Source organism: Orussus abietinus, unplaced genomic scaffold (genome assembly GCF_000612105.2).
Source record: "Orussus abietinus isolate OABI.00-Male unplaced genomic scaffold, Oabi_2.0 scaffold54, whole genome shotgun sequence".
Taxonomy (NCBI): Eukaryota; Metazoa; Arthropoda; class Insecta; order Hymenoptera; family Orussidae; genus Orussus; species Orussus abietinus.
The window spans coordinates 197,999-221,268 of NW_019394260.1; the positions used below are offsets into that span (position 1 = coordinate 197,999).

Here is a 23,270-nt window from a genome sequence, read left to right on the forward strand (position 1 = left end):
TGGTCGATACTAAAGGCGCCCCCCGCGATCTCCAGGAGTCCGTCCAGGGGGCAAGGGTGTAAGGGGGAGGGAGCACCCCTGAAAAAAAGAAAATATGTCAGGCACTCCGAGCGACGTGGCAGCGTATCAGTGTCAGTAGGTTATCCGGGCACCTGAGCCGACGTTCCACGGCGTGGCGTGTGCTACGTGCAATCGATACCTCGACCGCGCACTCGGGGCACCCTGGGGGTTAGGGGGAGGAGAGGTCGACAGAGGCCTTCTCTTCCTTTTCCTCCGGGACTTTCTCCGCCTCGAATTTCTCTCGGTTGGGCAAGGTGGTGGAAACGTTTCCCCCCGAGGAAGCTCCCAAGGGGGTGGACGGACTCTTCAAGGTCCGCGATGGTCCTCCACCATCCCTGGTACCCTGATAAGGCCGGAGAACGTCGTCACGAAGTTTGTTGCAACGTCAATTGTTGCACCACGGGTTGTAATGTGGAAATAAATTACGACCTACCGAGGTGGACGAGCGTTTATCAAAATGCAGCGTCCAGGAAGAACCACCCCTGAGGGGTAAGGGGTACCTGAAAGGAGTAGAAACTCCTGCGAGGTGTCGACCTCCCCCAGGGTAATTTCTATGTAATTTAACCGCGCGATTCCTGGTCGTATCGTCGGATGTTGGGGGGGCTGGTTCTCCAGGGGATGAAGAAACTCGCTTTTCCTCCCCTAGGAAGACTCGCGCGAGGATCCGCCTCCGCGGTTCCCGGCAAAGGTCACGGTAATCCCGCGGTAATACGGAAATATTGCGCCCTCGATCACTTTATCTCACCCCCCGGGCTCGGGGGCGCGAGAAAGGGGGAGGGAAGCGTATGCTCGGTTTTACGAATCATCTTCATCCCCGGTCGGAGGGGAGCGCATAAAAAGCGCCGTAAATTCTTCTCATAGCGAGAACTGCCCCCTCCCCCCCGGGGACCAACCCTTCTTCGGGAACCTCTTCGCACTCCATCCCTCTTAAAAAAATTCGTCCCGTAGCCAACTCCAGGATCTTCGCACCCCTCTGTAGACTCGATTCCTCGGCAAGCACCCCCTGCGTCTGCAAGAAGGACTCCTGCAATTATCAATTTACTTAAGGGTGCCCTCTGGTAATCATCATAATTAATATGTACACAATGAAATTCTGCGATTCCGCATTTCGTTCCATAGCCAACTCCAGGATCTTCGCACCCCTCCGTAGACTCGATTCCTCGGCAAGCACCCCCTTCGTCTGCAAGAAGGACTCCTGCAATTATCAATTTACTTAAGGGTGCGCTCCGATAATCATCGTAACTAATATATACACAATGAGATCCTGCGATTCCGCATAGTGGCCGCCGATTCTGCCGCATTGCCGATGTCGCGTGGAAGAACACAGGGGTTCCGTGCCGCAAGGGTGGGCCAGGGGTGCACCTGGTCGGCCCGGGTCGAGGGGTGGACGACTTATCGACCTGGTGCACCCCTGCACCGACTGGTACACACGATGTGGTGCCACCGACTGCGGCGTGCCACTTTCGGCCTGGCAAGGGTGTCCTGCGGTTTCCGCGTCCAAGGGTGAACCACCCCCAAACACCTCAAAAAATTAAAAACATGAATAATCGTCTCCAGAGGAGAATCGGTTTCCACGGCCAAGTTCCTTGCACCCCCCCGCACTTTCCACTTCCCGGTGAAATTCTGCACCCTTAATAATTATCCCAGGGGTAGGGGTTGGCACCCTTCTAGCGCCTCGGCAGAAAAAAGGGCCTCTTCTTCTTTTGATTTATTTCCACTGGGACCGGGGATCACCAAGATGGCGGCCGCTGGAGAACGCCGTAGAGCTTCCTCGAATTAACCCCTGAAAATACACCCCCAGAGGGGTAGTTTCCCCCTTGGGGGCGCCGCCCGCTCCCTCCGATGGATCACCAACTGAAACACTCCGAGAAAAACTCGTATAACACCTTTTTTTCTCTCTCTCTCTCTCTTTCTCTTTATTGTTTCCACGTGTCTCGTGTTCGCCAGGAATATCGGCCGTCGCCGAGGCGAAGGTCCCATCGCGGGGGTGTAAAATACCGCCGTAGACCTTTTTTAAAGGGATCTCGCCCTTAACTATCTCCCTGCCCTGCGTTACCGTATCTCGGGTCACGCGCGGAGAAGGAAAGTATAAAGGAAATCAGGACGGTCTCGCGACTCCGCCGCATCGATCCTCCGCGCGGAACGCGAGGCGCTAAATCGAGATACCCTCCAGGAATCCCGCTCGATCGACACAAATTTCTATTTCTTTTCCCCTACGATTTGACACCCTAATCTCAGCCAACAATGCAAGCTGTTTCACAGAATCGCATTTTCGACCTATCCGAACCTAGAGAGATCCATAAAAAAGAAACTCCTCAACGTCGAGGGCTGCTAAGGATCGACCTCGCTTCGCGAGCAAGACTACATTAAAATCGGACTCTTTATCGCTTCCCGAGTACGCGTTATCACCGGGCACTTAGAGACTCGAGTCGTCGAGTGATAGGCGAGATCGAGTAAATTATGAGAGACGAGTTTTGAAATTTCTAGGGATAAAATCTGTCTCTGTGGAAACCTGCCTCGACGGCTCGGATCCTTTCAAGTTCCTGACTGGGTTCCCTCGCAATGGGACTCGCATTGCATGCATTTACAATATGATCCTAATCCGAGGATGCGGCGCGTAAAAACCTAAATAGATCTCCCCTGAAGGGGCGACGATTGATAATTGATTATTGATTACTACCCGAGTGTCCTCTACGTGGAAGGGAACTCCTGGGGGAGAGTGGTCGCTACTCTGCGTAGTAGTGTGGCTAGTTATCGCTAGTTATCACAAAGGTGGGGGGAGATTTAAATGTCCAGGTCGAAGATCAAGTCGTTCTTGAATTCCGCCTTGACGATGCCCTCGAGGAGGACCTCGGGGGAGGCGTCGTTCTCCTTGAAGTCGACGTCGCGGTTCCGTGATCCGCTTGCGGAGGGGTCCTTCGGGGCACCCTCTATCTGGATGACGGCGGTCTGTTTCCTCTCCTGCGACTTCTCACGGCTCAGGATGGACCTGACCACGTCGGGGTTCTCCTTACCTGAGGAATCCCCCGGGATGATCCTGTATTTATCTCGCTCGTCCGTTTCAGAATTCTCGCTTTCGCTGAGCCTGCGGTCGTGGGCGCGCTTCTTGTTCCTCAGTTTCCGCTGGTTCTTCTTCCGCTGCCCCAGGATGCTGGAGTTGGACCTAGGGGGGAGAAAGAAATTGCAATCAGCGCTGCAGTTCCCGGACACTTCTTCAGGCTTTAGAAATTCACCTGTACAGCTGACGCGAGACCACGTCGTTGAACCTGACCGTCTTCTTCAGGCTCGAGCTGTCGGACTGGGAGTTGATCTCGTCGATGGAGTCGTAAGTCGGGTCGGTCGAAAATGCTTGAGCACCACCGTCGTCGATGCTGGACTCGGAAACCGAGCGCGAGAATTGGCAGCTTCGTCGGGACTTCAGGATCCCTTTCGCTCTTCCGGAACTCCCGACACTCGGGAGCTCATCTCCGCTACTCTCGGAGATAGACCTTGACATTTGCTGGGCGGAAATTCGCTTCCTCTCGTGCTTGCGCGTAGGCATCTTCAGGTCCACCTGGTCCGCCTCGTCGTCGGAGTCCAGATGATCTCTGTGAATATCTATGACCATATCGGAGCCTTTGTTGGAGACTTTTATCCTATGGTTGGTGTCCTCCTTCGGCTCCACCTGGACAAAAAATTAATTAATTATGAAGGACATCATCGAAACCTTAACGTAACCCTAATCTTTCTATGAGATGTGATAAAATATGTAAGAATGTGGATAATTACCAAAAGCTCATTGAACCTCCTCGTTAATGACATCGGCGTTGGCAGGTCTTTCGCCTCCATGAACTGTTCATCCAGTCCCACGAAGTACCCCGACAGGCCTTCGGTGCTTGTCAGGGTGACGGTGAACACTACGTTGTTGTCCCAGGGATCTGTTTTCAGGGAATCTGGCTCCACCAGACTCTCTCCTAGTTTCAAGCATAAAGAATAATAGACGGGGAAAAATCCAGCACCGACCGAGGTTAATAAAATGTGGAGTCCGGAGCAGTTCTCCAGGATCCTGTGACGGATGGAGTCTGGGTCTACGTTCTTCACGTTCACAGTGACAGCTAGGAAATTGTTGTACGAATTGCAGGTGAACATAGGCAAGGAATACTTAAGATTAGGGTTCATAAAGATACTGCGAGGCTCTACAGTGTTTCCGTTAGTCCTTGGAGCCATATCGTTGCAAGTTTCGTTTATGACTGTAATTAACTTTGCTGAGTTTTCCTTTGTGACACGTTTTTCAGAGTTTGCAAAAGAGTTAAAGGTGGAACTGGCCAACTTATCGTCCAAAGAATCTTGCACTGGACTCCTGTCATCGCTGCTCACGCCACTGTCTTCTCTGGTAACATCCTCCAGATCCTTGTCTTCGGTGTTCTTAATAATGGAAGGAACTTCTTCGCCGCTTATCATGGAAACAATCTCTCGAATTACTGGCAGAGTGACGGTTAGCTTTTTGTACTTGGGATCGAACTTGGCATTGCCTTTGTCCGCATCCACGCGATAAGGCAAGGGCAGCTCCAATCGATATTTGGCAGGTGACTCGCTCTTCAAACTCAGCAAACGTTCCTGAACGTCCAGTGAAGCATCATTCGCAGACTTCAACAGAGGCAGGTCCACGATGACGACCAAAGTCTTTGGAATGGCAGCATGCATCTTTGCGTCCATGCAGTTTCGAAATTCATCCAGTTCCACGTCTGTGCGATGCTTGACGATAAACTTTGGCATGGCGTACTTGGATTCCAGGTTCTCATCCTCAGATTTATCATGACTCGAATACACGGACTTGGGAGGCGATCGCTTTGGTTTCTCCTCCTGGTGGTGTCTCTCTCGGTGTTGATCGTAACTCGACATGAGCTTTTGATATATTTCAGGTTCCATATCAAGGTATTCATCCACGGGTGCATCCATGGGTTTCCTGATGACCGTTGGCTGGCTGATGCCCTTGAAGCCCATCTTGGGAAACTTGATATTCTTTCTATCCAGTTTTACCTGCAAAAAATAAATATCTAAGTGCACAAGAAGCTCTTAGCCAATCTTATTCAAGCAATAGAAAAGACAGGCCAGGGTAACCTTAAAGTTCTTCTCGATGCTATCGAGAGCGGTGTCGTTGACCAGCTCTTTAAACTGCGGATCTCTCGAGGCCAAGTAAAGAGTATCGGGGTGGAAAACAACATCGAAGACGGTGCAACGCACCTTCCTCTTGTCGAGATCATCCCGAGGTGGAGCAAGCGTAAAGGGCAGGGACCAACCAAGACCTCGGCGACCTTCTTCGAAGGAAGGCTTGCTCTCTGGCTTGCCAACGGTCTCGCTTTTGCTTATGTTGATGAAGCATTTCCGCGTTCCGTCAACGCTCGTCTTAATGACGTAACCTGGCTGTGGGTTGACAAACGTAACGTCGACGCCTCGTTTCCTCTCCAGCCGAGTGATCTCCTCCTCGAAGATCTTCCGATTCTCCGGGTCAGTCACCTCCTCGGCGTACTCGATGAGCAATTTGCGGAACTCCTCCTTCTTCAAACACTCGGTCAGTTTGTTGATCTCCTCCCGGGTGACGTCCAGGTCCTCCCAGTCGTTCCTTCGTTCCGCTCCGAAGCTGTCCATCCTCCGAGCCGGTCTGTTTACAAATAAACTAACATAAACCAGGAAGAGACTCGTCAACTCGCTCGCGACGCCGTAACATACCACGTGGTCGTAACCGGTAAGTCCACCAATGGCGTAGCAGCCGGTCAGTCGACCAATGGCGTCGCGCCCCGCCAGAGATTTAAGCCGATTTTTCATTGACTCTATCAGTAAGAAGAATATGGCAGAGATTAGTAGGGAGATTGCTGACGGGCAGGGTCGCGCGATCGCATCCTATGCTGCCCTCTGGTTTCGCACGTTAGCTTTCACCGTTTTTTTTCCCCCATTTGCGGATAAAATAAATAAGGTAAGTGAAGGGTAAAGTCAAAGAGGGCGCCACGAGTGTTCTCCCAACTCATCTCTGAATATGGAACGATCCGTAATTATGGACCTACCACGATACTAGCGCCGCCGCCATTGTTGCGGCAATAACAGGTACCCGATACATCTTTACAGCAGCTTCAAGTTATCAACGGATAGTAATTAAAACAACAAAACTGGAAATTAATATCAAGTGCCACATGTTTCATGCGAGGGTCCAGCACAAGAATGTATTAATGTAATTAGCAACTTTTCTATTCGTCTTTATAAAATGTAATTAATGATTCCCTTTGGTAGACGCTTTGTTTACAAGATCGGCATTGATTCGGACTGTAACACGTATTCTGTGCTTATGGAATCGCCCAGAATGGATTCGTAAAGAGAAAGGTTTTATAAAAAGGAAGGGAAGTACGCTGTCATTGTTGGAACGATAAGGTTATAGCCATGTCTCGGCACCAGAACAGGTACAGTATTGTCGAGTACCATGGGAAACAAGAAAAGCACAAATGTGGTTACTGCAAGAATCCCAACTCTTATGCTAGTTATGGTCAGTGAAGGATTTAAAAATATTATTGATTAGAATTGGTACTAAAAATTACTTATTATATGATCGGCATTAAGAGGATGTGGTGTTTTTTCACTTGTTTAGGAATGTGGGCATACTCACTGGCCGTGCGAGATTATCAGAACTTGATAGATAGAGGATGGCGACGTAGTGGTGCCTATTGTTATAAACCCATCATGGACGATATTTGCTGTCCAATGTACACCATTAGGTATATATTACAATGACTAAGAATTATTATGCCAAACTATCGTACAACATATATTTGTAGATGCGACCCTACGGAATTTAAAATGACCAAATCGCAAAAAAAGATCCTGAAGAGAATGATAAAGTTCTTAAAAGGTGAACTGAGAAAGGACCAGATGGATACTGCAGACGAGAACGATCGCGGTAACATTAATTGCTGCATAGAAAAAAAATTTACTGTATTTGGTCTGCATTAGAAGTTTGTATGATCGTGCCTGATTGCATATTATAATCGTTAGATATAGGATAAAATCATGTATGGATAAATTATTGTGATTATACAACGATTGTCTTGCAGGTGAAAGGTGTCTAGAGGTGCAAGATCATTGCAAACGAGTCCCCCCTGAATTGAAAGACCTACCGATAGAAAATGAAATGTGCATTGACGATGAATTAAGCAATAAATTAAATTCTAGATCGGAAACTGATTCAAAGGTCCCAATTGATATTACTGTGCCTACTACTTCGAAGCCGCAGAATACTAAATTAGATTCGCCTTCTGATAACAAAAAGAAGAAGAATCAAAATATGCTGCTTAATTCTGATGAAACTCTACCCAAGAAAGCCAAGCTTTTACGCATAGAGCGAAAAAAAAAGAAATTACTTGCTCAGGGGAAATCTGAGAAGGAGATCGATGACATTTTCAAAAGTAAAAAGCGACAGAGTAACCCTAGGACATTGGAGAGTTTTTTTGAAGAAATATCTAATAGTAGTACAATGAAATTAAAGGTGCCAAATTTTTTTACATATTCTATCATAGATTATGGATGATAGACTGCTTTTACATAATTACCTTTGCATTTACAGTTGAAAGTAGTAGAAGTAGCTACCAATAAATTAAATGAGCATAATTCTTTTGAAGCAAGTGTACAGCTATATCAAAAGTATCAAATGGCAATTCATGGAGATGACCCCTTGGAATGCAGCGAAAAGATGTTCTACAATTTTCTTGTGTACAACACTTTAAAGGTGAATTTTATTCCAACGATTCGATCTTGAAATTAATGAGGTACCAAACGAACATACATGTTTTCAGTCGCGGCGTTCGGAAAATGGCCCACCTCAGGGATACGGGTCCTTTCATGAACAGTACTGGTTAAACGATGAACTCATCGCTGTTGGAGTTCTAGATATTCTGCCATATTGCGTGTCAAGTGTGTATTTTTTTTACGATCCAGCATATTCCCATCTTTCCCTTGGGACCTTTAGGTAAACATATTGTTCTCATTATTAGCATACCAGTATTTGAAAAAATATGGCATCGTTATGAAACATCAATGGTATGATGTTTAATAAATATTTATGTACTTTGCTCTCAGTTCACTTTATGAAATCTACTTAACGAGGCAGTTGATGAGGACGTCACCTGATCTGAGATATTATTACATGGGATTCTATATTCACTCCTGCCCAAAAATGAGGTACAAAGCGAAAATGAAGCCTTCGAAACTACTCTGTCCTGAAACTTATGTTTGGTGTGACATCGAAAAATGTCTACCAAAATTAGACAAATCTCAGTATAGTAGGCTCAATGAAGACATGGATGCAATTGACGAGGATGCCAATGTAGACATTGGTCAGGTAAGATTCCCTTCTTCAGTATAATGTTTAATGAAGCTAAACCTTTTTTATGGCCAGAAATAATTATAGTGCATTAATATTTTTGCAGTGTTTAATACTCCATAGACGATTAGCAAGAATATACAAAAATATCAAGGATAGCCTTTTTACAAGGCCTGGTTTTATTGACGAGGAAGAATTAAAAGAGTACGCTGCGTTAATAGGAAAAAAATGCTTACGAACAATGCTTATGTATCGTGAGTGACTATAGTGCTCGGCAAGAGAATATGATTGCACCCAGATTCAATGTTAAGTCTAACGACAACTGCATTCACTTTAGCAAGTGAATAGCTTTGTACACATTACTTTCGAGTCTCATATGTCCATGTTAAAAATTATAATTTCTGAACGTACTCTGTAGCCTTTAATTTCATCATTACAATTAAATTAAAATGTGCGTTATTAAGTGTACCTTACTTACCGATTCGAACCCCTTAAGAAATCGTCAGTAAAAGAGGAGCCAAGTTTATCAAAGCCAACATCAGCCCTTGACTCCTTAACCTAGTAATTGTAGATATACTCCCCGTGATATGAATAAATAGTGCTTTATTAAAAAATTCAAGTACGCCAACTTTGTTCTATCATAGGTGTCGATGGCTTAGTTAACGATACGCTATGGAATGTCTCTTGGTCTAATAAAAAAAACCTTGTTCGAGTTAGCTGCACCTCGCATGGAAAGATGTCCGCAGACTTGGCAGAACCCCTCCAATGAAATTTCTTTATGCGATACATGAAATTCCAGTTCGTTACGTCGATTCTTACACAGGAATTGACGTGGGGCAGTAAATACAGAGGCAGTTAAGGAGGCATTCGTTAAGTTATATCCAGCCCGTTACCCTGGAAGCTTCTCTTGATGGACACATGGGGATACAACAAGCGCCACTCCCGGATCTTGGCATCACTAATCGCCTCGCAAAAACTTAAGTCTATCATTTTCAATCTTGGGCAGTATATTAAAAATAGGAGACACATGTCCGGAGTAAGAGACCTTGCACCGAGTAAATCTAACTGCTGGAGTCTCTGGCATCGAAGCAAAGGTTCCAAATCGCGATCGGTGATTCCCCTCAGCGCGGCGAGGAAGACCTTCTCCAGGGCACGACAAGACGACAGCAAAGCCCTCAGAGAATCCCCAGGAGCTCCCATTCCAAGGCTACGGATGAAAATTGCAGAAAAATCCCAGAGACCAAAATTAAACGTCTGTACTCACCACCAACCAAAGTCGACCTCACGTAGACCTGTGCATCGAGTGAGTGCCCTGACACCGTTGGGTGTCAGACACCGAGCCTTCCAAAAATCAACACTTTCAAGCCGAGGGCAGGAATTGGCAATTGCTATCGCAACCTCGTCCATATTTGGGATGCAGTCGCATCCTGCCAGATTTAAGTGCCTCATCTCCGGGTTCCTGGACAGGATAGCACACAGTGGTGACGTCTCGATTTTTGTTCGATACAGCTCCAGGCGTTCTAGGCAGTGTAGGTTGACCAGGTGCCAAAATCCTTCCTTAATTGCCGTGCAATTCCGCAAGCAAAGCTCTACAACCGTGACAGATGTTTCCCAATGAGCTCCAAAAAGTGGACCGTGAGTTGAGAGACTTTTAACAGGATGACTAAGTGGCAGATTGTAAAATAGATCCGTACCTTTCAGATTCTTGCACACGGCGGTAATCGTGAAAATGACGGAATCGTTGACGAAGTGGCAGCAGTTCAGTCGCAGGTGAGTTAATGGACCGCCACAGGACTGGAGGAACTTGACGAAATCGTCAGGCTCGACCGCGCCGTAATTACCGCACCAGGAGAGGTCTAATCGTTGTAAATACTGACATCTAGGGGCAAGGTAATTTAATGCCTCTGCATCTATACAGTACCAGTACGGCTTTAAGTTTAGACTTGTATAAAGCAAGGCGTCTCGAGCTATGTTGTTGAAATGCCTGTTCACTTTGCAACAGCGGCATAGTGATTTCAAATCCAGATTCTTCAATATTTTCAGCACTGTTTCATCCTGAAGGAGAGATGTTTCGTTGTGTACAAATCATGGTGATTTTCGCAGTGATTGCTTGGCACAATCTCCTGGTACGAAAACAATTAGGTAACTTACCGGAAGTGCTGAAAAGCTGCCACAGGTATTTTCCACAATGCCGCTGCAACTAGAGGCTGAATCATCGATCAAAGACAGGGTCGATGAAGTAGAGAGATCGATGTCTCTTATTAGTTTAGGAAATTCCTCTTGCAGGAACTGTTGTAGACTGTTGAAAGCTTCTTCGATAGGAGGAATGCAATGGTAGTGCATGGCTAGCTTCGACACTAGCTTTCCTTTAGGAACTTTCTCCAAAAATTGACTATTTGAAGTAAATAATATTACTGATTTTAGAATATAAAAATACCGGGTGCTTAATTATATCCCAACCAACCTTTTGTATAAAACGCAATGCTTATGAAGCGTATTCTTAAGTTCTTTTAAGTCTTGATTCGTCTGCTGGTAATCGGGTGTCAAGTTATGAGCGTCTTTGTCATTAGAGCCTGTTCCACCCAATTCTCGTAATAGAGTACTTAAACTTCGGTTTTGAAAGCCAAAATGCGGCAAAATCAATTCCGACGTCCCAATGAATAAAATCGCGTCTAATTCCGTATAATAATCGAGAAGGGTGTGATTAAATTCCAGTCTTAACATTTTCGTTTTAAAGTTGCAAAGATGAAGTGGCGGAGAAAATATTCTGGGCTTGTGAGGGACGATCTGAGGAGGTCCGCTCCATAGCAAAAACCAACGATTACCGCTGTGCGTGTCCCTTGCCCAAATTCTAACTACGCTTCCAGGACTGTACGTCTCGTATATTGACACCCGGATGGGATAAACCTCTTCGTGGTATTCTACGTCTAAACAAAAAGCATAATTGGACTATTCGTTTTTAATATATTTACGATCTGCCACTTACCTATATAATCCTGACTAACTATCGGCCCATTGTTCTGTGGCATGTAATCAGATAACCGGGACGGTGCTTCATCCCACCACCGTCCGTAAGTTCTCTGAAACGATTATTTTGTTTAGGCGATTCAAACTACAGCGTTCCTTTGACCCCTTCGATACTTACCATAACAAAGGCCTGTGGAAAGTCTCCATAATCAGGAAACTTGCTTGGATTCCCAGCGATATTGTAGGCCGTATAAGAGATGCTAATGTCACTTCCATACTGTGAGCTAAAATCGCAAACCTTCTTCACGAATTGTTCGACAAAAGCAACGGACTCTTCCTTCCCCGCGGACTTTCCGTTCAACGTGACGAACTCTATTTTCGTTTCGTCGCAAGAAACCATGACATTCGGTATTGGACTAGATCGACTTTCGAGGTTAGGAGCGCTAGGTTAAGTCATCCCGACAGTCCCACTTTCGGAAATCCCCACGTCCTCCGGGAAGCCTTGAACGTCCGACACAGCTCCAACACTCGTCCGAGGATTATTTCAGATTTCCTCTAACTATCAATCACTAGAAATTATTTAAAGAAATTTGACATTCGGCCAAGCTTTGACGAGCTTCTGCCGCACAAAGATGGTGCCCGTCACTGACATTCCTATCACCTGACGGGGCGCCGAGGCGCCATCTCCGAGTCGCCACCTGAACCCCACACCCAATAAGTTTCCACCGTAACTTCCTAGATGTCGCCACCAGAGTTCCAAACCGAGCGAATTTCAAATTCAAAAGCGCGGCAAATCCAACGAACTAAAAACTCTCGATTAAAGACCTAAAGAAATAAGCGGTGACCGTGCCAAGGTACTTCTCCTACCACGGCCACCGTAGGATATCAATTCCAACCAGTTCGACATCCGTAATGGGAACGTTTATCATTTATTTCGCTATTCTAATTACTTTCCGTTCCAATTAAATAAACTTACTCATACGTGGCGGTCGACTAACCAGATCAAATAACAATCTCCGATCTCCCAGGGCCGAGAGAAACGTGTAACTTAACAAGAATAGCCGCGTATCGTTATACATTTTTTCTCCCTTTCTTACGAAATACGGGCGCGGAAATAATCACGCGGCGATAAGTGTCATCCGCGTCTCTTTTAAGAGTCGTAAAAGGAGGCTCGGAGTAATCGGCTCGTTGTCGGAAGACGCGGCCCGTACCAGGCGGATCGCAACGCGGAATCCGTCCCCGCCGGGACGCTCTCGCACAGTCTCGTTCATAAATACACGATGCGATCATTTACGATCGTACAGTGAAGTAAAAACACTTAGGACAAGGCGACCTAGAGTCCCGAGCGCGCCGAGTTTCAAGAGGAGTTATTTTTTTCCTTTTTCGTCCTCTGAAATCGCAATTTTTCCCAGGTACCTCGAGATAATCCGCCGTGGAATTTTTTTTTTCATCCTTTGAAATTGCAATTTTTTACAGGTACCTCGACAAATCCACGGAATAACGAGTGCGATCCGGTACCTGATTCCGAGGCGCACCAGGATAATCCGGCGGAGGAGGTAGAGGACCCCGTGGGAGGACGACTTCTGGAAGGACCTCCTTCAGGTCTCCTTAAAACGAATGAAATTCCACCCAGAAAAATACAAACTCGACTCAAGCGCACTTAGTCTCAAGGACGAGGTACTTTAGGTTCTCCATAATCGCAGTCCTTTACAGGTACCTTGACAAATCCGCGGAATAACGAGTGCGATCCGGCACCTGATCCCGAGGCGCACCAGGATAATCCGGCGGAGGAGGTGGAGGAACCCGTGGAAGGACGACCGCCCCAAGGGACCTCCTCCAGTCCTCGCGAGTCCTGTCCTCCTCGGGTCGATCCCTCCGCCACTCCTCTCTAGTCCGATCTTCCTCGGGTCGATCCCTCCCAGAGGTGCGACCCGTCCTGGAGGAGCCGCCACTCTCCGTAGAATTGCTGTCCTCGCTGGTCCCCAGACCAGGGTCCCTTTCCTCGAAGGGAACCGGGCTAGGCTCCAGGGTGGCCGTCGGTTGCACGTAAAGCAACGTGGGGTGCGGGATGACATACGGCCTAGGCAGCTTGGTCGTCTCGGTGGCATCGAACTCCACCTCTTCGTCGTCGGATCCACAGCTGGAGCATGAACCAGGTCCGAATATCGAGAGCAAAACCGGCAGCAAGAAGAGGCCATGCATGGCGCCGATGAAGATGACCAGGAAGACCATCTTGAAGAAGACGAGGAAGATGTAGGTCCCCGCGAGCAGCAGAGCGACGAGGCCGAGGATGGTCGAGGTGGCACCCTGGACGATGGGCAGCCCCAGACTGTACAGGCACTCCTGGACCCTCTCTTCGGATCTCTTCTTCTTGGAGCTCATGTAAGCATAGCAAATGTGGGCGGTGAAGTCGACACTGAAGCCGATGCACATAATCAGGTTGATCATGGAGATGCTGTCCAGGTTTACATCCCAGAGGGACATGTAGCCGGCGACCCCGAGCTCGATCGAGACTATGCAAAAGGCGACCCAGAGGCAGCACAGGATATTCGGGATGAAGACGAAGGAGATCAGCATCATGACGAGGGCCCCGAAGATCATACACTGGATGCTCGTAGGCCGCACCAGCTCGAACTGGTCGAAGAAGACGAAGTAGGGATGGAACACGCTGGCGTTAAGAGGTGACTCCTGGCATATCCTGCGGAGCTCCCCGACCATGTCCTTCTCCTGGTTGGTGCCGCTAACGTTAACAGCCTGAATAAGGAACCGACTAGCCAGGATGCGTTGACCGGTTTCGTCGAACTTCACGTCCAGGGCGAAGGTACTCGAGGGAAGTAGCCAGAGCGACTTCAGGGTGCCGATGAAGCCCTCCGGGGTATCAATGGTCACGTTGAGGAAGTCCTGGTTCCTGCCCACGTAGCTCAAGAAACTCCGAAGCCAGCTCTCCGTGTAAATCGGTGCACTGATATAAGTAGAGGCCTCCAGGGTCCTCGTCAGGTTCTCCATTCGCTGCTGGACCACGGGGTCACTGTAGTCATACTCGCCGCTCACCACCACCTACAAGTAAAGATCCAGGGTGATCATCTAGCCGATCCATCCTCCACGCCTCGAGATAAGATCCTCTCACCTGGATCCTGTATGGGAACTCGCGGAAGTAGAAGTCCTCGCGGTCGTAGAAGGTGATGGAATAGGAATCCTCCTTGGAGAGTTTGCGCCTGTCCAGGCCTTCCTGGAGGGTGGTCAGTCCGTAGAGGGCGCCCCCCAGGTAGAGGCCGAAAATTAGGAGCACCAGGATCTTGACGGGCCAGTAGTTTAGGGCTTTTGCGAGGTAGTCTCGGAACCAGATCATGCATCCGTGTTCTGGGTTGTCCAGAGGGTTGTCCGGGTCGTCCGGGTCCACTCCTCCCGTGCAGAGGAGTCTGTACAGCCAGGACCTGTCTCCTGCGGGAAAACGGAAATGCGTTATCCTCGGGCTAGCTGTTCTAGCTACTCTCGCGAGAGAAAGTGCCGATATCGCGGCTCGGTTGCGTAACCGGAGAGACGTGACCCAACCGAATCGACGTCGTTGCTCGGACGTGTAACGCGTGCCGAGGCGTTTCACGTAACGGGCCGGTCGTCGACGGAAGGGAAAACGATGCCGACTCGGTTGGCGTCATCGCCGACCCGAAGAAACCCTCACCGGACTTGGAGAGCGGCAGCACCTTGTGGCAAGACACGCTGTGGAGGTTCCTCTGTTCGCAGTACCCGCTGATGGCGACGCATCCGCTGAAGAAGGTCAGATGGAAGAGGAAGGTGAAGACCACCGCGAAACCTGGAAGAGATACAGGATCATCCTAATAGTCACGAATACAATCGGTCTCATGGAAGTCAAAGACTTCCTAGTAAAGGCCAGGGTTATGGGCTAGCAAATCGAGCCTCGGCGATGACGAGTAAAATTGCTCCTGGTGTCGTAGAGAGTGCTGAAAGGGCGAGGTAGGGCAAAAAGTGCAAAACCAGCGATGAGCAAAATCGATTTTGGTCATGCTCTCGTACAGAAGTGCCGAAGGTACATGACCAAGACCAAGGCTCAACCGTGCAAGACCAAGTCCCTGGGGACTGGAAGATAGTGACGAGCAAGTCTTGGTATCGGTCATGGCAAAGAGTGCAAGACCGAGAGCATGGCAATTTTAGTCATTATTTCCTTGGGCATGATTGATTTTCGTTTTCAATATCTAGGACGTGCAAGACCAGGCCATGCAAGTCCGAGATACAGTCTTGGTCACGATTAGGTCGGTCTTCTTGAAAGAAAAAAATTCAAGTCTCCCGTAATAAATGTGCAACGATGCCATCCATGCACCCTGAGCCTTCGGTTACCTCCTCGACTTACCGGAATATATGCAGAAGATCTGCACCGAAGGGAACGGCGACAGGACGCCGATGAAGAAGGAGATCATGTCGGTCAAGGAAGTGATCGTGATGGAGACGGCAGCCTCGCTGAGGGTCGTCGCCATCCTCTCGGGGACCGGGCTCGAGATCTTGGTCCTCCTCCAGGCGGCCAGCATGACGAAGGTGTCGTCGATGCCGATCCCTGCACCCGATCGAATCGTCCCATCTTTACCATAATGACTCGCGAGGAACCTCCTCCAGGATCTAAACTCCACCGGAAGCGTCGCGGTTCGGCGCCGAGTTTGGCCCGCGAGTCACCCCTGACCGCGAATCTCGCTACGAATCGCGAATTCCTCGATAAAGCGCAACTTCCCCCGGGTGAATCACACCCTGGTGACTCAGGAGACCTCGTCGCATCCGCGAAAATCGGAGGGCCGAGGATGACTCGTCGACGAGTCGCCTCCCACGAGCGACAGCTTAGCGCTCGTCGACTCTCCCCCTTTCGACATGTACGACTTACACGTATACATGCGCGACTTCCTGCTCCTAAAGCGGGACCACGAGCACTCGAGCCCAATGGGAATTATTAAATAATAACTACACCGACGGGAAGAGCAGTCGGCGTGTTTTATCGTCCAATTCGCCGCTCCTCGGCCGGCGCGCGCAATTGGATAAGGATCGGCGTCTGGGAACGTCGCGACGTCGACGTCGAGGGGAACCCCGTGAATTTCGAGGCAAAAAAGAAGAAAATCAGGGAATGCATTTAAAAAGGAAAATTAACCCTTTACTACAGTTGGTGTCTGCAGGAGTATCGAAAGATTGCAACGCCTAGTGGCGCTTGGAAATTTTCATAAAATATGAAAAGTTGCGAAAAATCAGGAAAATGGAAAAATGAGGGTTTTCATGTATATAGTATATAGGTCGTGGCTGGATATGTACTGTCGTGGATTTGTTGTTCATGTATGGAGAAAGGATTAAATTGGAGGCGTGCATGTTGACGTTAGGATAAGGAAAGATCGCTTTTCGCCGTACGACGACGAGGGGGTGAAGAGGGTTCTTTCGAGAGATACCCGAGAAGCGATTGCACGAGAGTCGAGGCGAGTGGCCTTGACTAGAGACGGAGAAAGACTCGACTGTCATACCACTCGCCAAGTGTCGACGACGTCGCGAATGAGCGTAATCTCCTATCGGGCTCGTCGCGACGTCGAGGCATCTCGGAAATGGGAGCTCGTTCGTTTAGCTCGGACCGAGGGAGAAAGGGATGTCGCATGTTCGTGATGAGACGTCACATGTTCATATTACGACATCGCACATTCATGACGAGACGTCGCATGTTCATATCGAGACGTCGCATGTTCATATCGGGACGTCGCATGTTCATATTACGACGTCGCATGTTCATATCGATACGTCGCACGTTCATATCGAGACGTCGCATGTTCATATCGAGACACCTCATGACGAAGCGTCGCATACCCTCGATGAGACATGGCATGTTCATATCGAGACACCTCATGACGAAGCGTCGTATACCCTCGATGAGACATGGCATGTTCATCATGAGACATGGCATGTTCATCGTGAGACATGGTATGTTCATCGCGAGACATTGCGTATTCACCACGAGACGTTACATGTTCACCACGAGACATTGCTTACCAATCATGAGGAAGGGCGCCGCCAGGTTGAGACCGATAAAGTCCACTCCAAGGTACATGCAGAGCCCGAAAGCGGAGACAGTGGCCATAGCAGCCGAGACGTTCCCCAGGAGGCCCAACCAGGGCTTGCTGCGCACCCAGTCGGTCATCATGCACGTCACCACGGAGAAAAGACCCATCAATGCGAAGGTACTGGAGAAGTACGGGACGACGGTCTTGGTATTGGCCTCCAGCTCGAGCTCGAGGGTCCTGGAGGCGAACCTGGCGGTGCTGATGTGTCGAAAGACCCCCTCGTCCTCGGCCTTGCCGACGATATCCAGAAACGCCTCCTCCCAGGCAGCTCCACTGAGGAAAAGATTCGAACATGAGCCCTGAGCGTCTGGATTTCCGCTCCCGAGGAGAAGATGTACTCACAGGGCATCCTGGCGCTGGTTATCCACGGCCACGAAGTAGGCCAGCTGGACCGAGGGCACGGATTCGATGGTCAGGTCGTCGGTGACCACGCTACCCCCAAAGAACACCGGGAAGAGGTGAGCATCCCAGGTCACGGGGTTGAACATGACGGGGAAGGTGAGATTCAGTTCCCGGTTCTCCACCTCCCTGGAAAGAGTCGTTTAGGAGGAGGTTCTGGAGTGATCCATTTTAGGATCCTGAAAGGGAGGTCCAGGGTCCTGGACGGCAGCTCCAGGGCCTTGAAGGGGAACTTCAGGATCCTCGATAGAGCTGGACTTACCCTATCACGTGGTGCAGACTAAGGATATCATTGGCGAAGCACTCGTCCAGCCACCTGGCGCAGATCTTCTCGTAGGTGAACTCTTGGCCCTCGAACTTCGCCGTGGCGTTCCTTATCATGCCGTCCAGGAGGCGCAGCTCCTCCCAGATGACGGTCCTCAGCATGTTCGGATCGCCATCTTTGGGGACCACTATCACATGGCCGAAGCGACCTGAGGAAGGGAACGGGTCAGAGGATCCGGAAGCCAGGGTCGAACTTGGAAACACCTATTCTCACCTGGTCGAGTTATCCGACCGACGTTGAAGTAGTGGCTGTAGTTGACCCTGAAGAACTCCTCGGTGATGGCGCGCTCCGCCTTCCCGGGTCCGTTCACCGGGGAGAAGAGGTACTCCGGGTCGATCTCGTAGTGGATCCTCTGGTACCCGGTGATGCAGATGCATGCTAGGAGGACCGGGATCACCACGAAGTACCCAGGGTGACGACCCACCACCAGGCCGATCCGGTGGAAGGCCTGGTTAAGAAAATCGTCCACGCAGGTCGCCCGGCACGTCATCTGAGCGAGGGGAAATTTTTTTAAAGTGCATATCCACCAAAGTGCAATTCTCACCCTTCTCTGACGTTTTACTCTTAAAAGTAATTCCGAGAGCATCCACATAGGTTTAGTACATTTCGAGCCGACGTTTGGAGCAGACCAGGGCAAAAATGTCTGCACTAATTCGTCTGATCTTAAAACGGAAGAAAAAAAAAAAAGAAGAATAAAATAAAAGGAGAACTTTCTTAATTTGAGAAAGTGAAGAAGATTCGTAATCTAGAAATGCGTTTGTCGAAACTCGCGAGAGAAATTCCCTGGCAGGGATATATAGCGCAACTTTCATCCTCGTCCTGGTATTGCGAGACCTCCCGTCTTCGGGAAGTCCCTTGAGGATTGTTCACCCAGGGGAATCCCAGGTTTGGGTCACTAGGTCGTGTCCTCGACCTCGACCTTCGTCGGCCTTCGGTCGACTCTCGCGAGCGATCGCCTCGCCGATAGGATTTCTCGCATCCTCGGCATTTCCTCCTGGACGCTCCTCTCCCCGATAATTCTCGGCCGAGCGAGCGTGTAGCGTGTCGGTCGGTAGATAAAAAATGGAAAAACAAAAAAGGCCGTCGAAAGGAAACCGTAATTACGGGTTACGTAAGGGCGCCGCCTCGGTGTCGAAACGACGAGGCACGCGGAAGCGAGAACGAGATTCGGCGAGACTCGGCAAAAAAGGAGATTCAAGGAGGATTCATCGAGATTCGGGCATATCCACGTTTCGCAAAAATCGAGGCTCCGCCTTAAGTGAACGGGAAGCGACAATAATGGAAAACCCGGGGAGTAGGGGCACGAGGACGACGAAGAGAAAAATGGAAGTCCATCGAGGGTCTCGGGCCATCCCAGAGGCCACGGTGAAAAAAAAAGAGAAAAAAAAATATAACAAAGATCGAGCTTACTCTTTACGAGATTGTACTTAGAAACGATACAGGGATTCCCAGTAATTCCCTCTAATTAATACTTTGCAGCTCATTAACGGTAGAGAATTATCGCGTAAATTTCTACGATATAGAATAATCGTAGAAATTTCGACGACCCAGGCTGTCGACGTCGCCGAGTAAGTGCGGGGAAAGATTTTAAATTTTATATTGACAAAAGAAATTGATATCAAGAGGAGCTCTTAAATTAATACTCGTGATAGAAATAAGAAAAGAAAAGTGCGGCAGAGTCGAAGAGCGTCCCAGAGTACTTTGCACCGTGGACGGCAGAGCATTAAACCGATATAGTAACGAGAGCATGGATTCTCGTATATCCGATTAAAAAGTCTTCTCCGTGGGATTAACATCCAGTTCGCCAGGACCTCCAGTCTCCTCGAGGAGTGTCGCGGGAAGTCCCAAACTTTCTCATCAGGATTCGCATCACCGGCAAACCCGTTCTGCAGCAATACTTTCTATTGGATAACCTCCCGTAACACGCATACTCCAAGAGACGAGTCGGCCGATTCTCGGCGATTTCCGTGGTATTACGTGGAGGAAAGCGAGAGTGGAGAAAACGAGCTCGCCATGTAGAAGAAAAGGGCCGGCCGATGGGGGCACCCAGGAGTCGTTCCTGACCTAGGCCAAGTCTCTTGGCCGTGTCCAAGGGCGCGCTCCCGTTCTCTTCGCGGCTATGGGGTCGAGGATCCCGCGCGGTTCGTCCTTTCCCCCCGAGCCCATAAGAACCGAATTTTCCGCAAAAAATTTCCTTTCCCCAGGACATTTGACCCCAGCACCTCCGAGTGAGCAAAGCCGATTCTCGCCGATTTCCACGGAATAACGCGGGGGAAAGCGAAACCGAAGAAGAGGAGTTTCCTATCGAGGAGAAAAGGGTCGGCCGATGGTCGCTCCCAGGAGTCGTTCCTGACCTAGGCCAAGTCTCTTGGCCGTGTCCAAGGGCGCGCTCCCGTTCTCTTCGCGACTCTGGGGTCGGGGGTCTCGTGCTCGTCATCCTCTCCCCTTCTAGACCCCATAAGAACCGAGTTTTCCGGCTCGAATTCGTTTTCCCCGGGGCGTGTGACCCCTGCATCTATGAGCTAGCAAAGCGAACGGAGCGATCGGGCTACTCGCTGGAGGGGATCGTTGCAAAACTCTCCAACGGACTGGTTCGAGGCTAACGCGAGAGCGGACGGTTTCTGAAAACGAGTCGCCGTTCACGGCCCGTTACCTACATTTCCCTTTTTTTCCCCCCTATTCGTCAACATTCCCTCCGCGGCCACGGTTACCTGCAGAAACCGCGCCGATTGCCCCAAGAGGGCAACCCGGGCTCCCCCGAGGGGATCGCCGACACTTGTTTTTCGATCCCCAGGAGTCGATCCGTATCGCTTAAGATTCCCCAGGACTCGCTCTGCATCAACAGCGATTAGCAGCGACCGCTCTCGCGGTCATTCGTCACGTACGATGATAACCTCTTGACTGATTCGTGATGATAACGCGATCATCCCGGGGATCTCTATCGCTGGCGAAGCCCCAACTCGAGCGAGTTGGAGCTTCCTCGAGCGAGTAGAGCGAATCTCCAGCGAGGGAGATCGACTCCGTTCGCTTAAAAAACCCTTAGTTACCAATATAGGACCTCGCAGATCAGGGTAACGAGCCCTAATTGCGTCCCCCCACCTTCGATTCCTCTCCACGGCAAATGAACTCGCTCCGATCGTCCCGGCGTGTTGACCGAACTCGCGCGAGTGCATCGCCGAGTTTACAAACAGCGCTTTGCAGCGAGTTGTTTTCGCCGAGTCCACCTAATCAGTCCCCGGCTCGTCTCCTCGCCCCTTCTACTTCCGCTTCCTCTTATTTCGTCCGTTTCAAGGCCCGCAACTAGGTTGAGGAAGATAATTCCCTCCTACGTAATAGCGTTAAGTTACGATAAAAAGGGCTCCCCATTGAGAACTTCACTCCTCAAGCAATGCCATCAAAGAACCGACCAGGAACCTATGCACCGAGGATGCCGGGCCTTACCTTGAGGTCGGAGTCGAGGCGAGTTCGACGTCGAGGTGGGACCTTGATGGAGGTCTTGGTGGTCCTAGTGATTTAAGGGCCAACGAGGTCTTCTCGACGCTCGACCCGTCAGCTGCGCGGTCCTCCGGGTCGCGACATGGCGCGACCTCCTTCGAGGGCTCAGCCGAACCCACGTGGTCTGCACCTGTCAGACTCGGCACGACTCAGCCTACTGCACTCGGCCCGACTCTGGTCAGACTGACTCTGGACCCCAGGTTCAACTTGGCCTAGTTAAGTGATATCTAGCTCGGCTTGACCCGACCCCAAGATAGGAGCCCCTCGGGAGGAGACCAGGGCGGTTCTGGGATCCCCAAAGCTCGTTCTCGGCCGCGCTCGCTCGCGTTCGCCCGTCGACTGATCGGTCGAGTCGAGCGGCTCGGCGAGCGTCGGCGACGGAGGAGAGAAAAGAGACCGGGGGAGGTGCGTCCGAACTCGAGCGAACCTCGGACGAGCGAGATCGGACTTGGACTTTCCAGGTGGACTTGTGCGCAACCTGTCGGGCCCCCTAATGGGAGCTGGGACCCGAAAGGCGATTTTTTTCCCCCCCGGGATCGAGAGATTAGGCCGCACAAAAGCGTCCTTCCACGTTTTCGGACCGTTTTACCCGGGTTACCTGTGCCCAGGTAAGGGCCGCTCCCAGGAACGAAGATGTTTCCGGGAATCCCGGGGAGGGGAAACCGCGATTCGTTCTCGACAGGTCCCGAAAGGGGAGGAGCGAGAAGAATCGCGGTTACGGAGAAAAGAGAGACTTTGGGTTCTGAGAGGCGCCCTCCGTCACGGCGCCGATGGTCCAGCCAGAGGTCGGGACATTTAGGGAGGGCCTCGTTGCTGGTGTCTTGAAATCGATCCTCGGATTTTTCAAACACGGTTTTCCATAAATCCAGGTCGAGGGGAGATCCCCTGGGACTCGGGAGACCTCCACGGAAAAATGCCAGACCGACGCGTACAGTTAAATTCCAGAGCAAAGGAAATGAAAGAGTTAGAGAGAGAGTGGAGAGTCGGTTCTCGGTAAAAGCGCATTAGGGTGAAAGTGCCGACTTCAACCCTACTGATAACCGATGACTCGCGATACGTTATCGAAGACCTCGATCTCTATCGATTTCGGACTTCCCCGTCGAGAATTCCAAATCCGTCGGAGAGGTTCCTGAGGAGTCTCTCCTCCTTCAGCAGCCTCCCCTAGACCAGGAGAGCGCATTATGATTTTTCAATGAAGAAGCACCGAAGTAATATCGACTTTCAAGGTTTTCCCACGAGAAGGTCTCCTCTTCGATCGCGACAGGGAAAACGCTTTCCTTTTCGTCCGAGCGGCCAATCCGTCGGTTATTTCCGCCGATTGGCCGCAAAAGAGCGTCCCGAGGCGAAGACGAGGCCCTCCCCTCTCTAGTAGCACGCTCGACCGACGCTTTTCCGCGCGGCATCACCGCTGCAGCGATTTTCCGCCTCCCCTGGTCCCCAGTCTCCCCTCCGGCATTCTCTTTCCCCGAGGTCCGGACCTCTCGCTCTTGGCGCCTCTCAAGTAAGCCCAAAGATCCCTCTCCAGATCTAGTTTCTGGATTTTTGTAAGACCGTACGACTCCTTCACCTCTTTCGCGTCCTTCGA

At 50.1% G+C, this 23,270-nt stretch overlaps 4 protein-coding genes across 5 annotated transcripts; 1 reads left to right on the forward strand and 3 right to left on the reverse strand.

Annotated features, from left to right (window-relative positions):
* Positions 1–1,947: 1,947 nt before the first annotated feature.
* Positions 1,948–5,734, reverse strand: LOC105700853 (protein kintoun). Its single transcript, XM_012427077.1, has 4 exons — positions 5,161–5,734; positions 3,829–5,079; positions 3,294–3,724; positions 1,948–3,223 (listed from the first exon to the last, which is right to left on the reverse strand). Exons 1-4 carry the CDS (start codon positions 5,686–5,688, stop codon positions 2,845–2,847), a joined length of 2,589 nt encoding a protein of 862 aa, XP_012282500.1. The 5' UTR covers positions 5,689–5,734; the 3' UTR covers positions 1,948–2,844.
* Positions 5,735–6,281: 547 nt separating this feature from the next.
* On the forward strand, positions 6,282–8,863 carry LOC105700856 (arginyl-tRNA--protein transferase 1). Of its 2 annotated transcripts, none has more exons than XM_012427082.2 (8): positions 6,282–6,491; positions 6,677–6,803; positions 6,864–6,985; positions 7,140–7,570; positions 7,649–7,810; positions 7,878–8,050; positions 8,161–8,422; positions 8,511–8,863. In XM_012427082.2, exons 2-8 carry the CDS (start codon positions 6,679–6,681, stop codon positions 8,664–8,666), a joined length of 1,431 nt encoding a protein of 476 aa, XP_012282505.1. In that variant the 5' UTR covers positions 6,282–6,491; positions 6,677–6,678; the 3' UTR covers positions 8,667–8,863. The 2 variants fall into 2 exon arrangements, with proteins under 2 accessions (XP_012282505.1, XP_012282504.1); XM_012427081.2 differs by having other exon boundaries at positions 6,283–6,574.
* A 127-nt stretch (positions 8,864–8,990) lies between these two features.
* On the reverse strand, positions 8,991–12,007 carry LOC105700855 (F-box/LRR-repeat protein 4). Its single transcript, XM_012427080.1, has 7 exons — positions 11,550–12,007; positions 11,391–11,484; positions 10,869–11,331; positions 10,556–10,796; positions 10,099–10,459; positions 9,669–9,993; positions 8,991–9,611 (listed from the first exon to the last, which is right to left on the reverse strand). The coding sequence occupies exons 1-7, from the start codon at positions 11,769–11,771 to the stop codon at positions 9,275–9,277; spliced, it is 2,043 nt and encodes a 680-aa protein (XP_012282503.1). The 5' UTR covers positions 11,772–12,007; the 3' UTR covers positions 8,991–9,274.
* A 263-nt stretch (positions 12,008–12,270) lies between these two features.
* LOC105700854 (patched domain-containing protein 3) lies at positions 12,271–22,011 on the reverse strand. Its single transcript, XM_012427078.1, has 9 exons — positions 21,632–22,011; positions 18,404–18,680; positions 18,128–18,338; positions 17,809–17,994; positions 17,396–17,739; positions 15,738–15,938; positions 15,051–15,182; positions 14,499–14,812; positions 12,271–14,428 (listed from the first exon to the last, which is right to left on the reverse strand). Exons 2-9 carry the CDS (start codon positions 18,678–18,680, stop codon positions 13,079–13,081), a joined length of 3,015 nt encoding a protein of 1,004 aa, XP_012282501.1. The 5' UTR covers positions 21,632–22,011; the 3' UTR covers positions 12,271–13,078.
* Between the last annotated feature and the right edge of the window lie 1,259 nt (positions 22,012–23,270).

Coding starts and splice junctions, on each gene's coding strand:
- LOC105700853 (XM_012427077.1), bottom strand. CDS start 5,688: ATGGACAGCTTCGGAGCGGAACGAAGGAACGACTGGGAGGACCTGGAC. Junction 3,725..3,828: donor GGAGGTTCAATGAGCTTTTG/GTAATTATCCAC, acceptor TTTTTTGTCCAG/GTGGAGCCGAAGGAGGACAC. Junction 3,224..3,293: donor GTCTCGCGTCAGCTGTACAG/GTGAATTTCTAA, acceptor TCTCCCCCCTAG/GTCCAACTCCAGCATCCTGG.
- LOC105700856 (XM_012427081.2), top strand. CDS start 6,472: ATGTCTCGGCACCAGAACAGGTACAGTATTGTCGAGTACCATGGGAAA. Junction 6,804..6,863: donor TGTCCAATGTACACCATTAG/GTATATATTACA, acceptor ATATATTTGTAG/ATGCGACCCTACGGAATTTA. Junction 8,051..8,160: donor CTTTCCCTTGGGACCTTTAG/GTAAACATATTG, acceptor CTTTGCTCTCAG/TTCACTTTATGAAATCTACT.
- LOC105700855 (XM_012427080.1), bottom strand. CDS start 11,771: ATGGTTTCTTGCGACGAAACGAAAATAGAGTTCGTCACGTTGAACGGA. Junction 11,485..11,549: donor TTCCACAGGCCTTTGTTATG/GTAAGTATCGAA, acceptor TAATCGTTTCAG/AGAACTTACGGACGGTGGTG. Junction 9,994..10,098: donor CGTGTGCAAGAATCTGAAAG/GTACGGATCTAT, acceptor TCACGGTTGTAG/AGCTTTGCTTGCGGAATTGC.
- LOC105700854 (XM_012427078.1), bottom strand. CDS start 18,680: ATGACGTGCCGGGCGACCTGCGTGGACGATTTTCTTAACCAGGCCTTC. Junction 15,183..15,737: donor GATCTTCTGCATATATTCCG/GTAAGTCGAGGA, acceptor TATCTCTTCCAG/GTTTCGCGGTGGTCTTCACC. Junction 14,429..14,498: donor AGTTCCCATACAGGATCCAG/GTGAGAGGATCT, acceptor CTTTACTTGTAG/GTGGTGGTGAGCGGCGAGTA.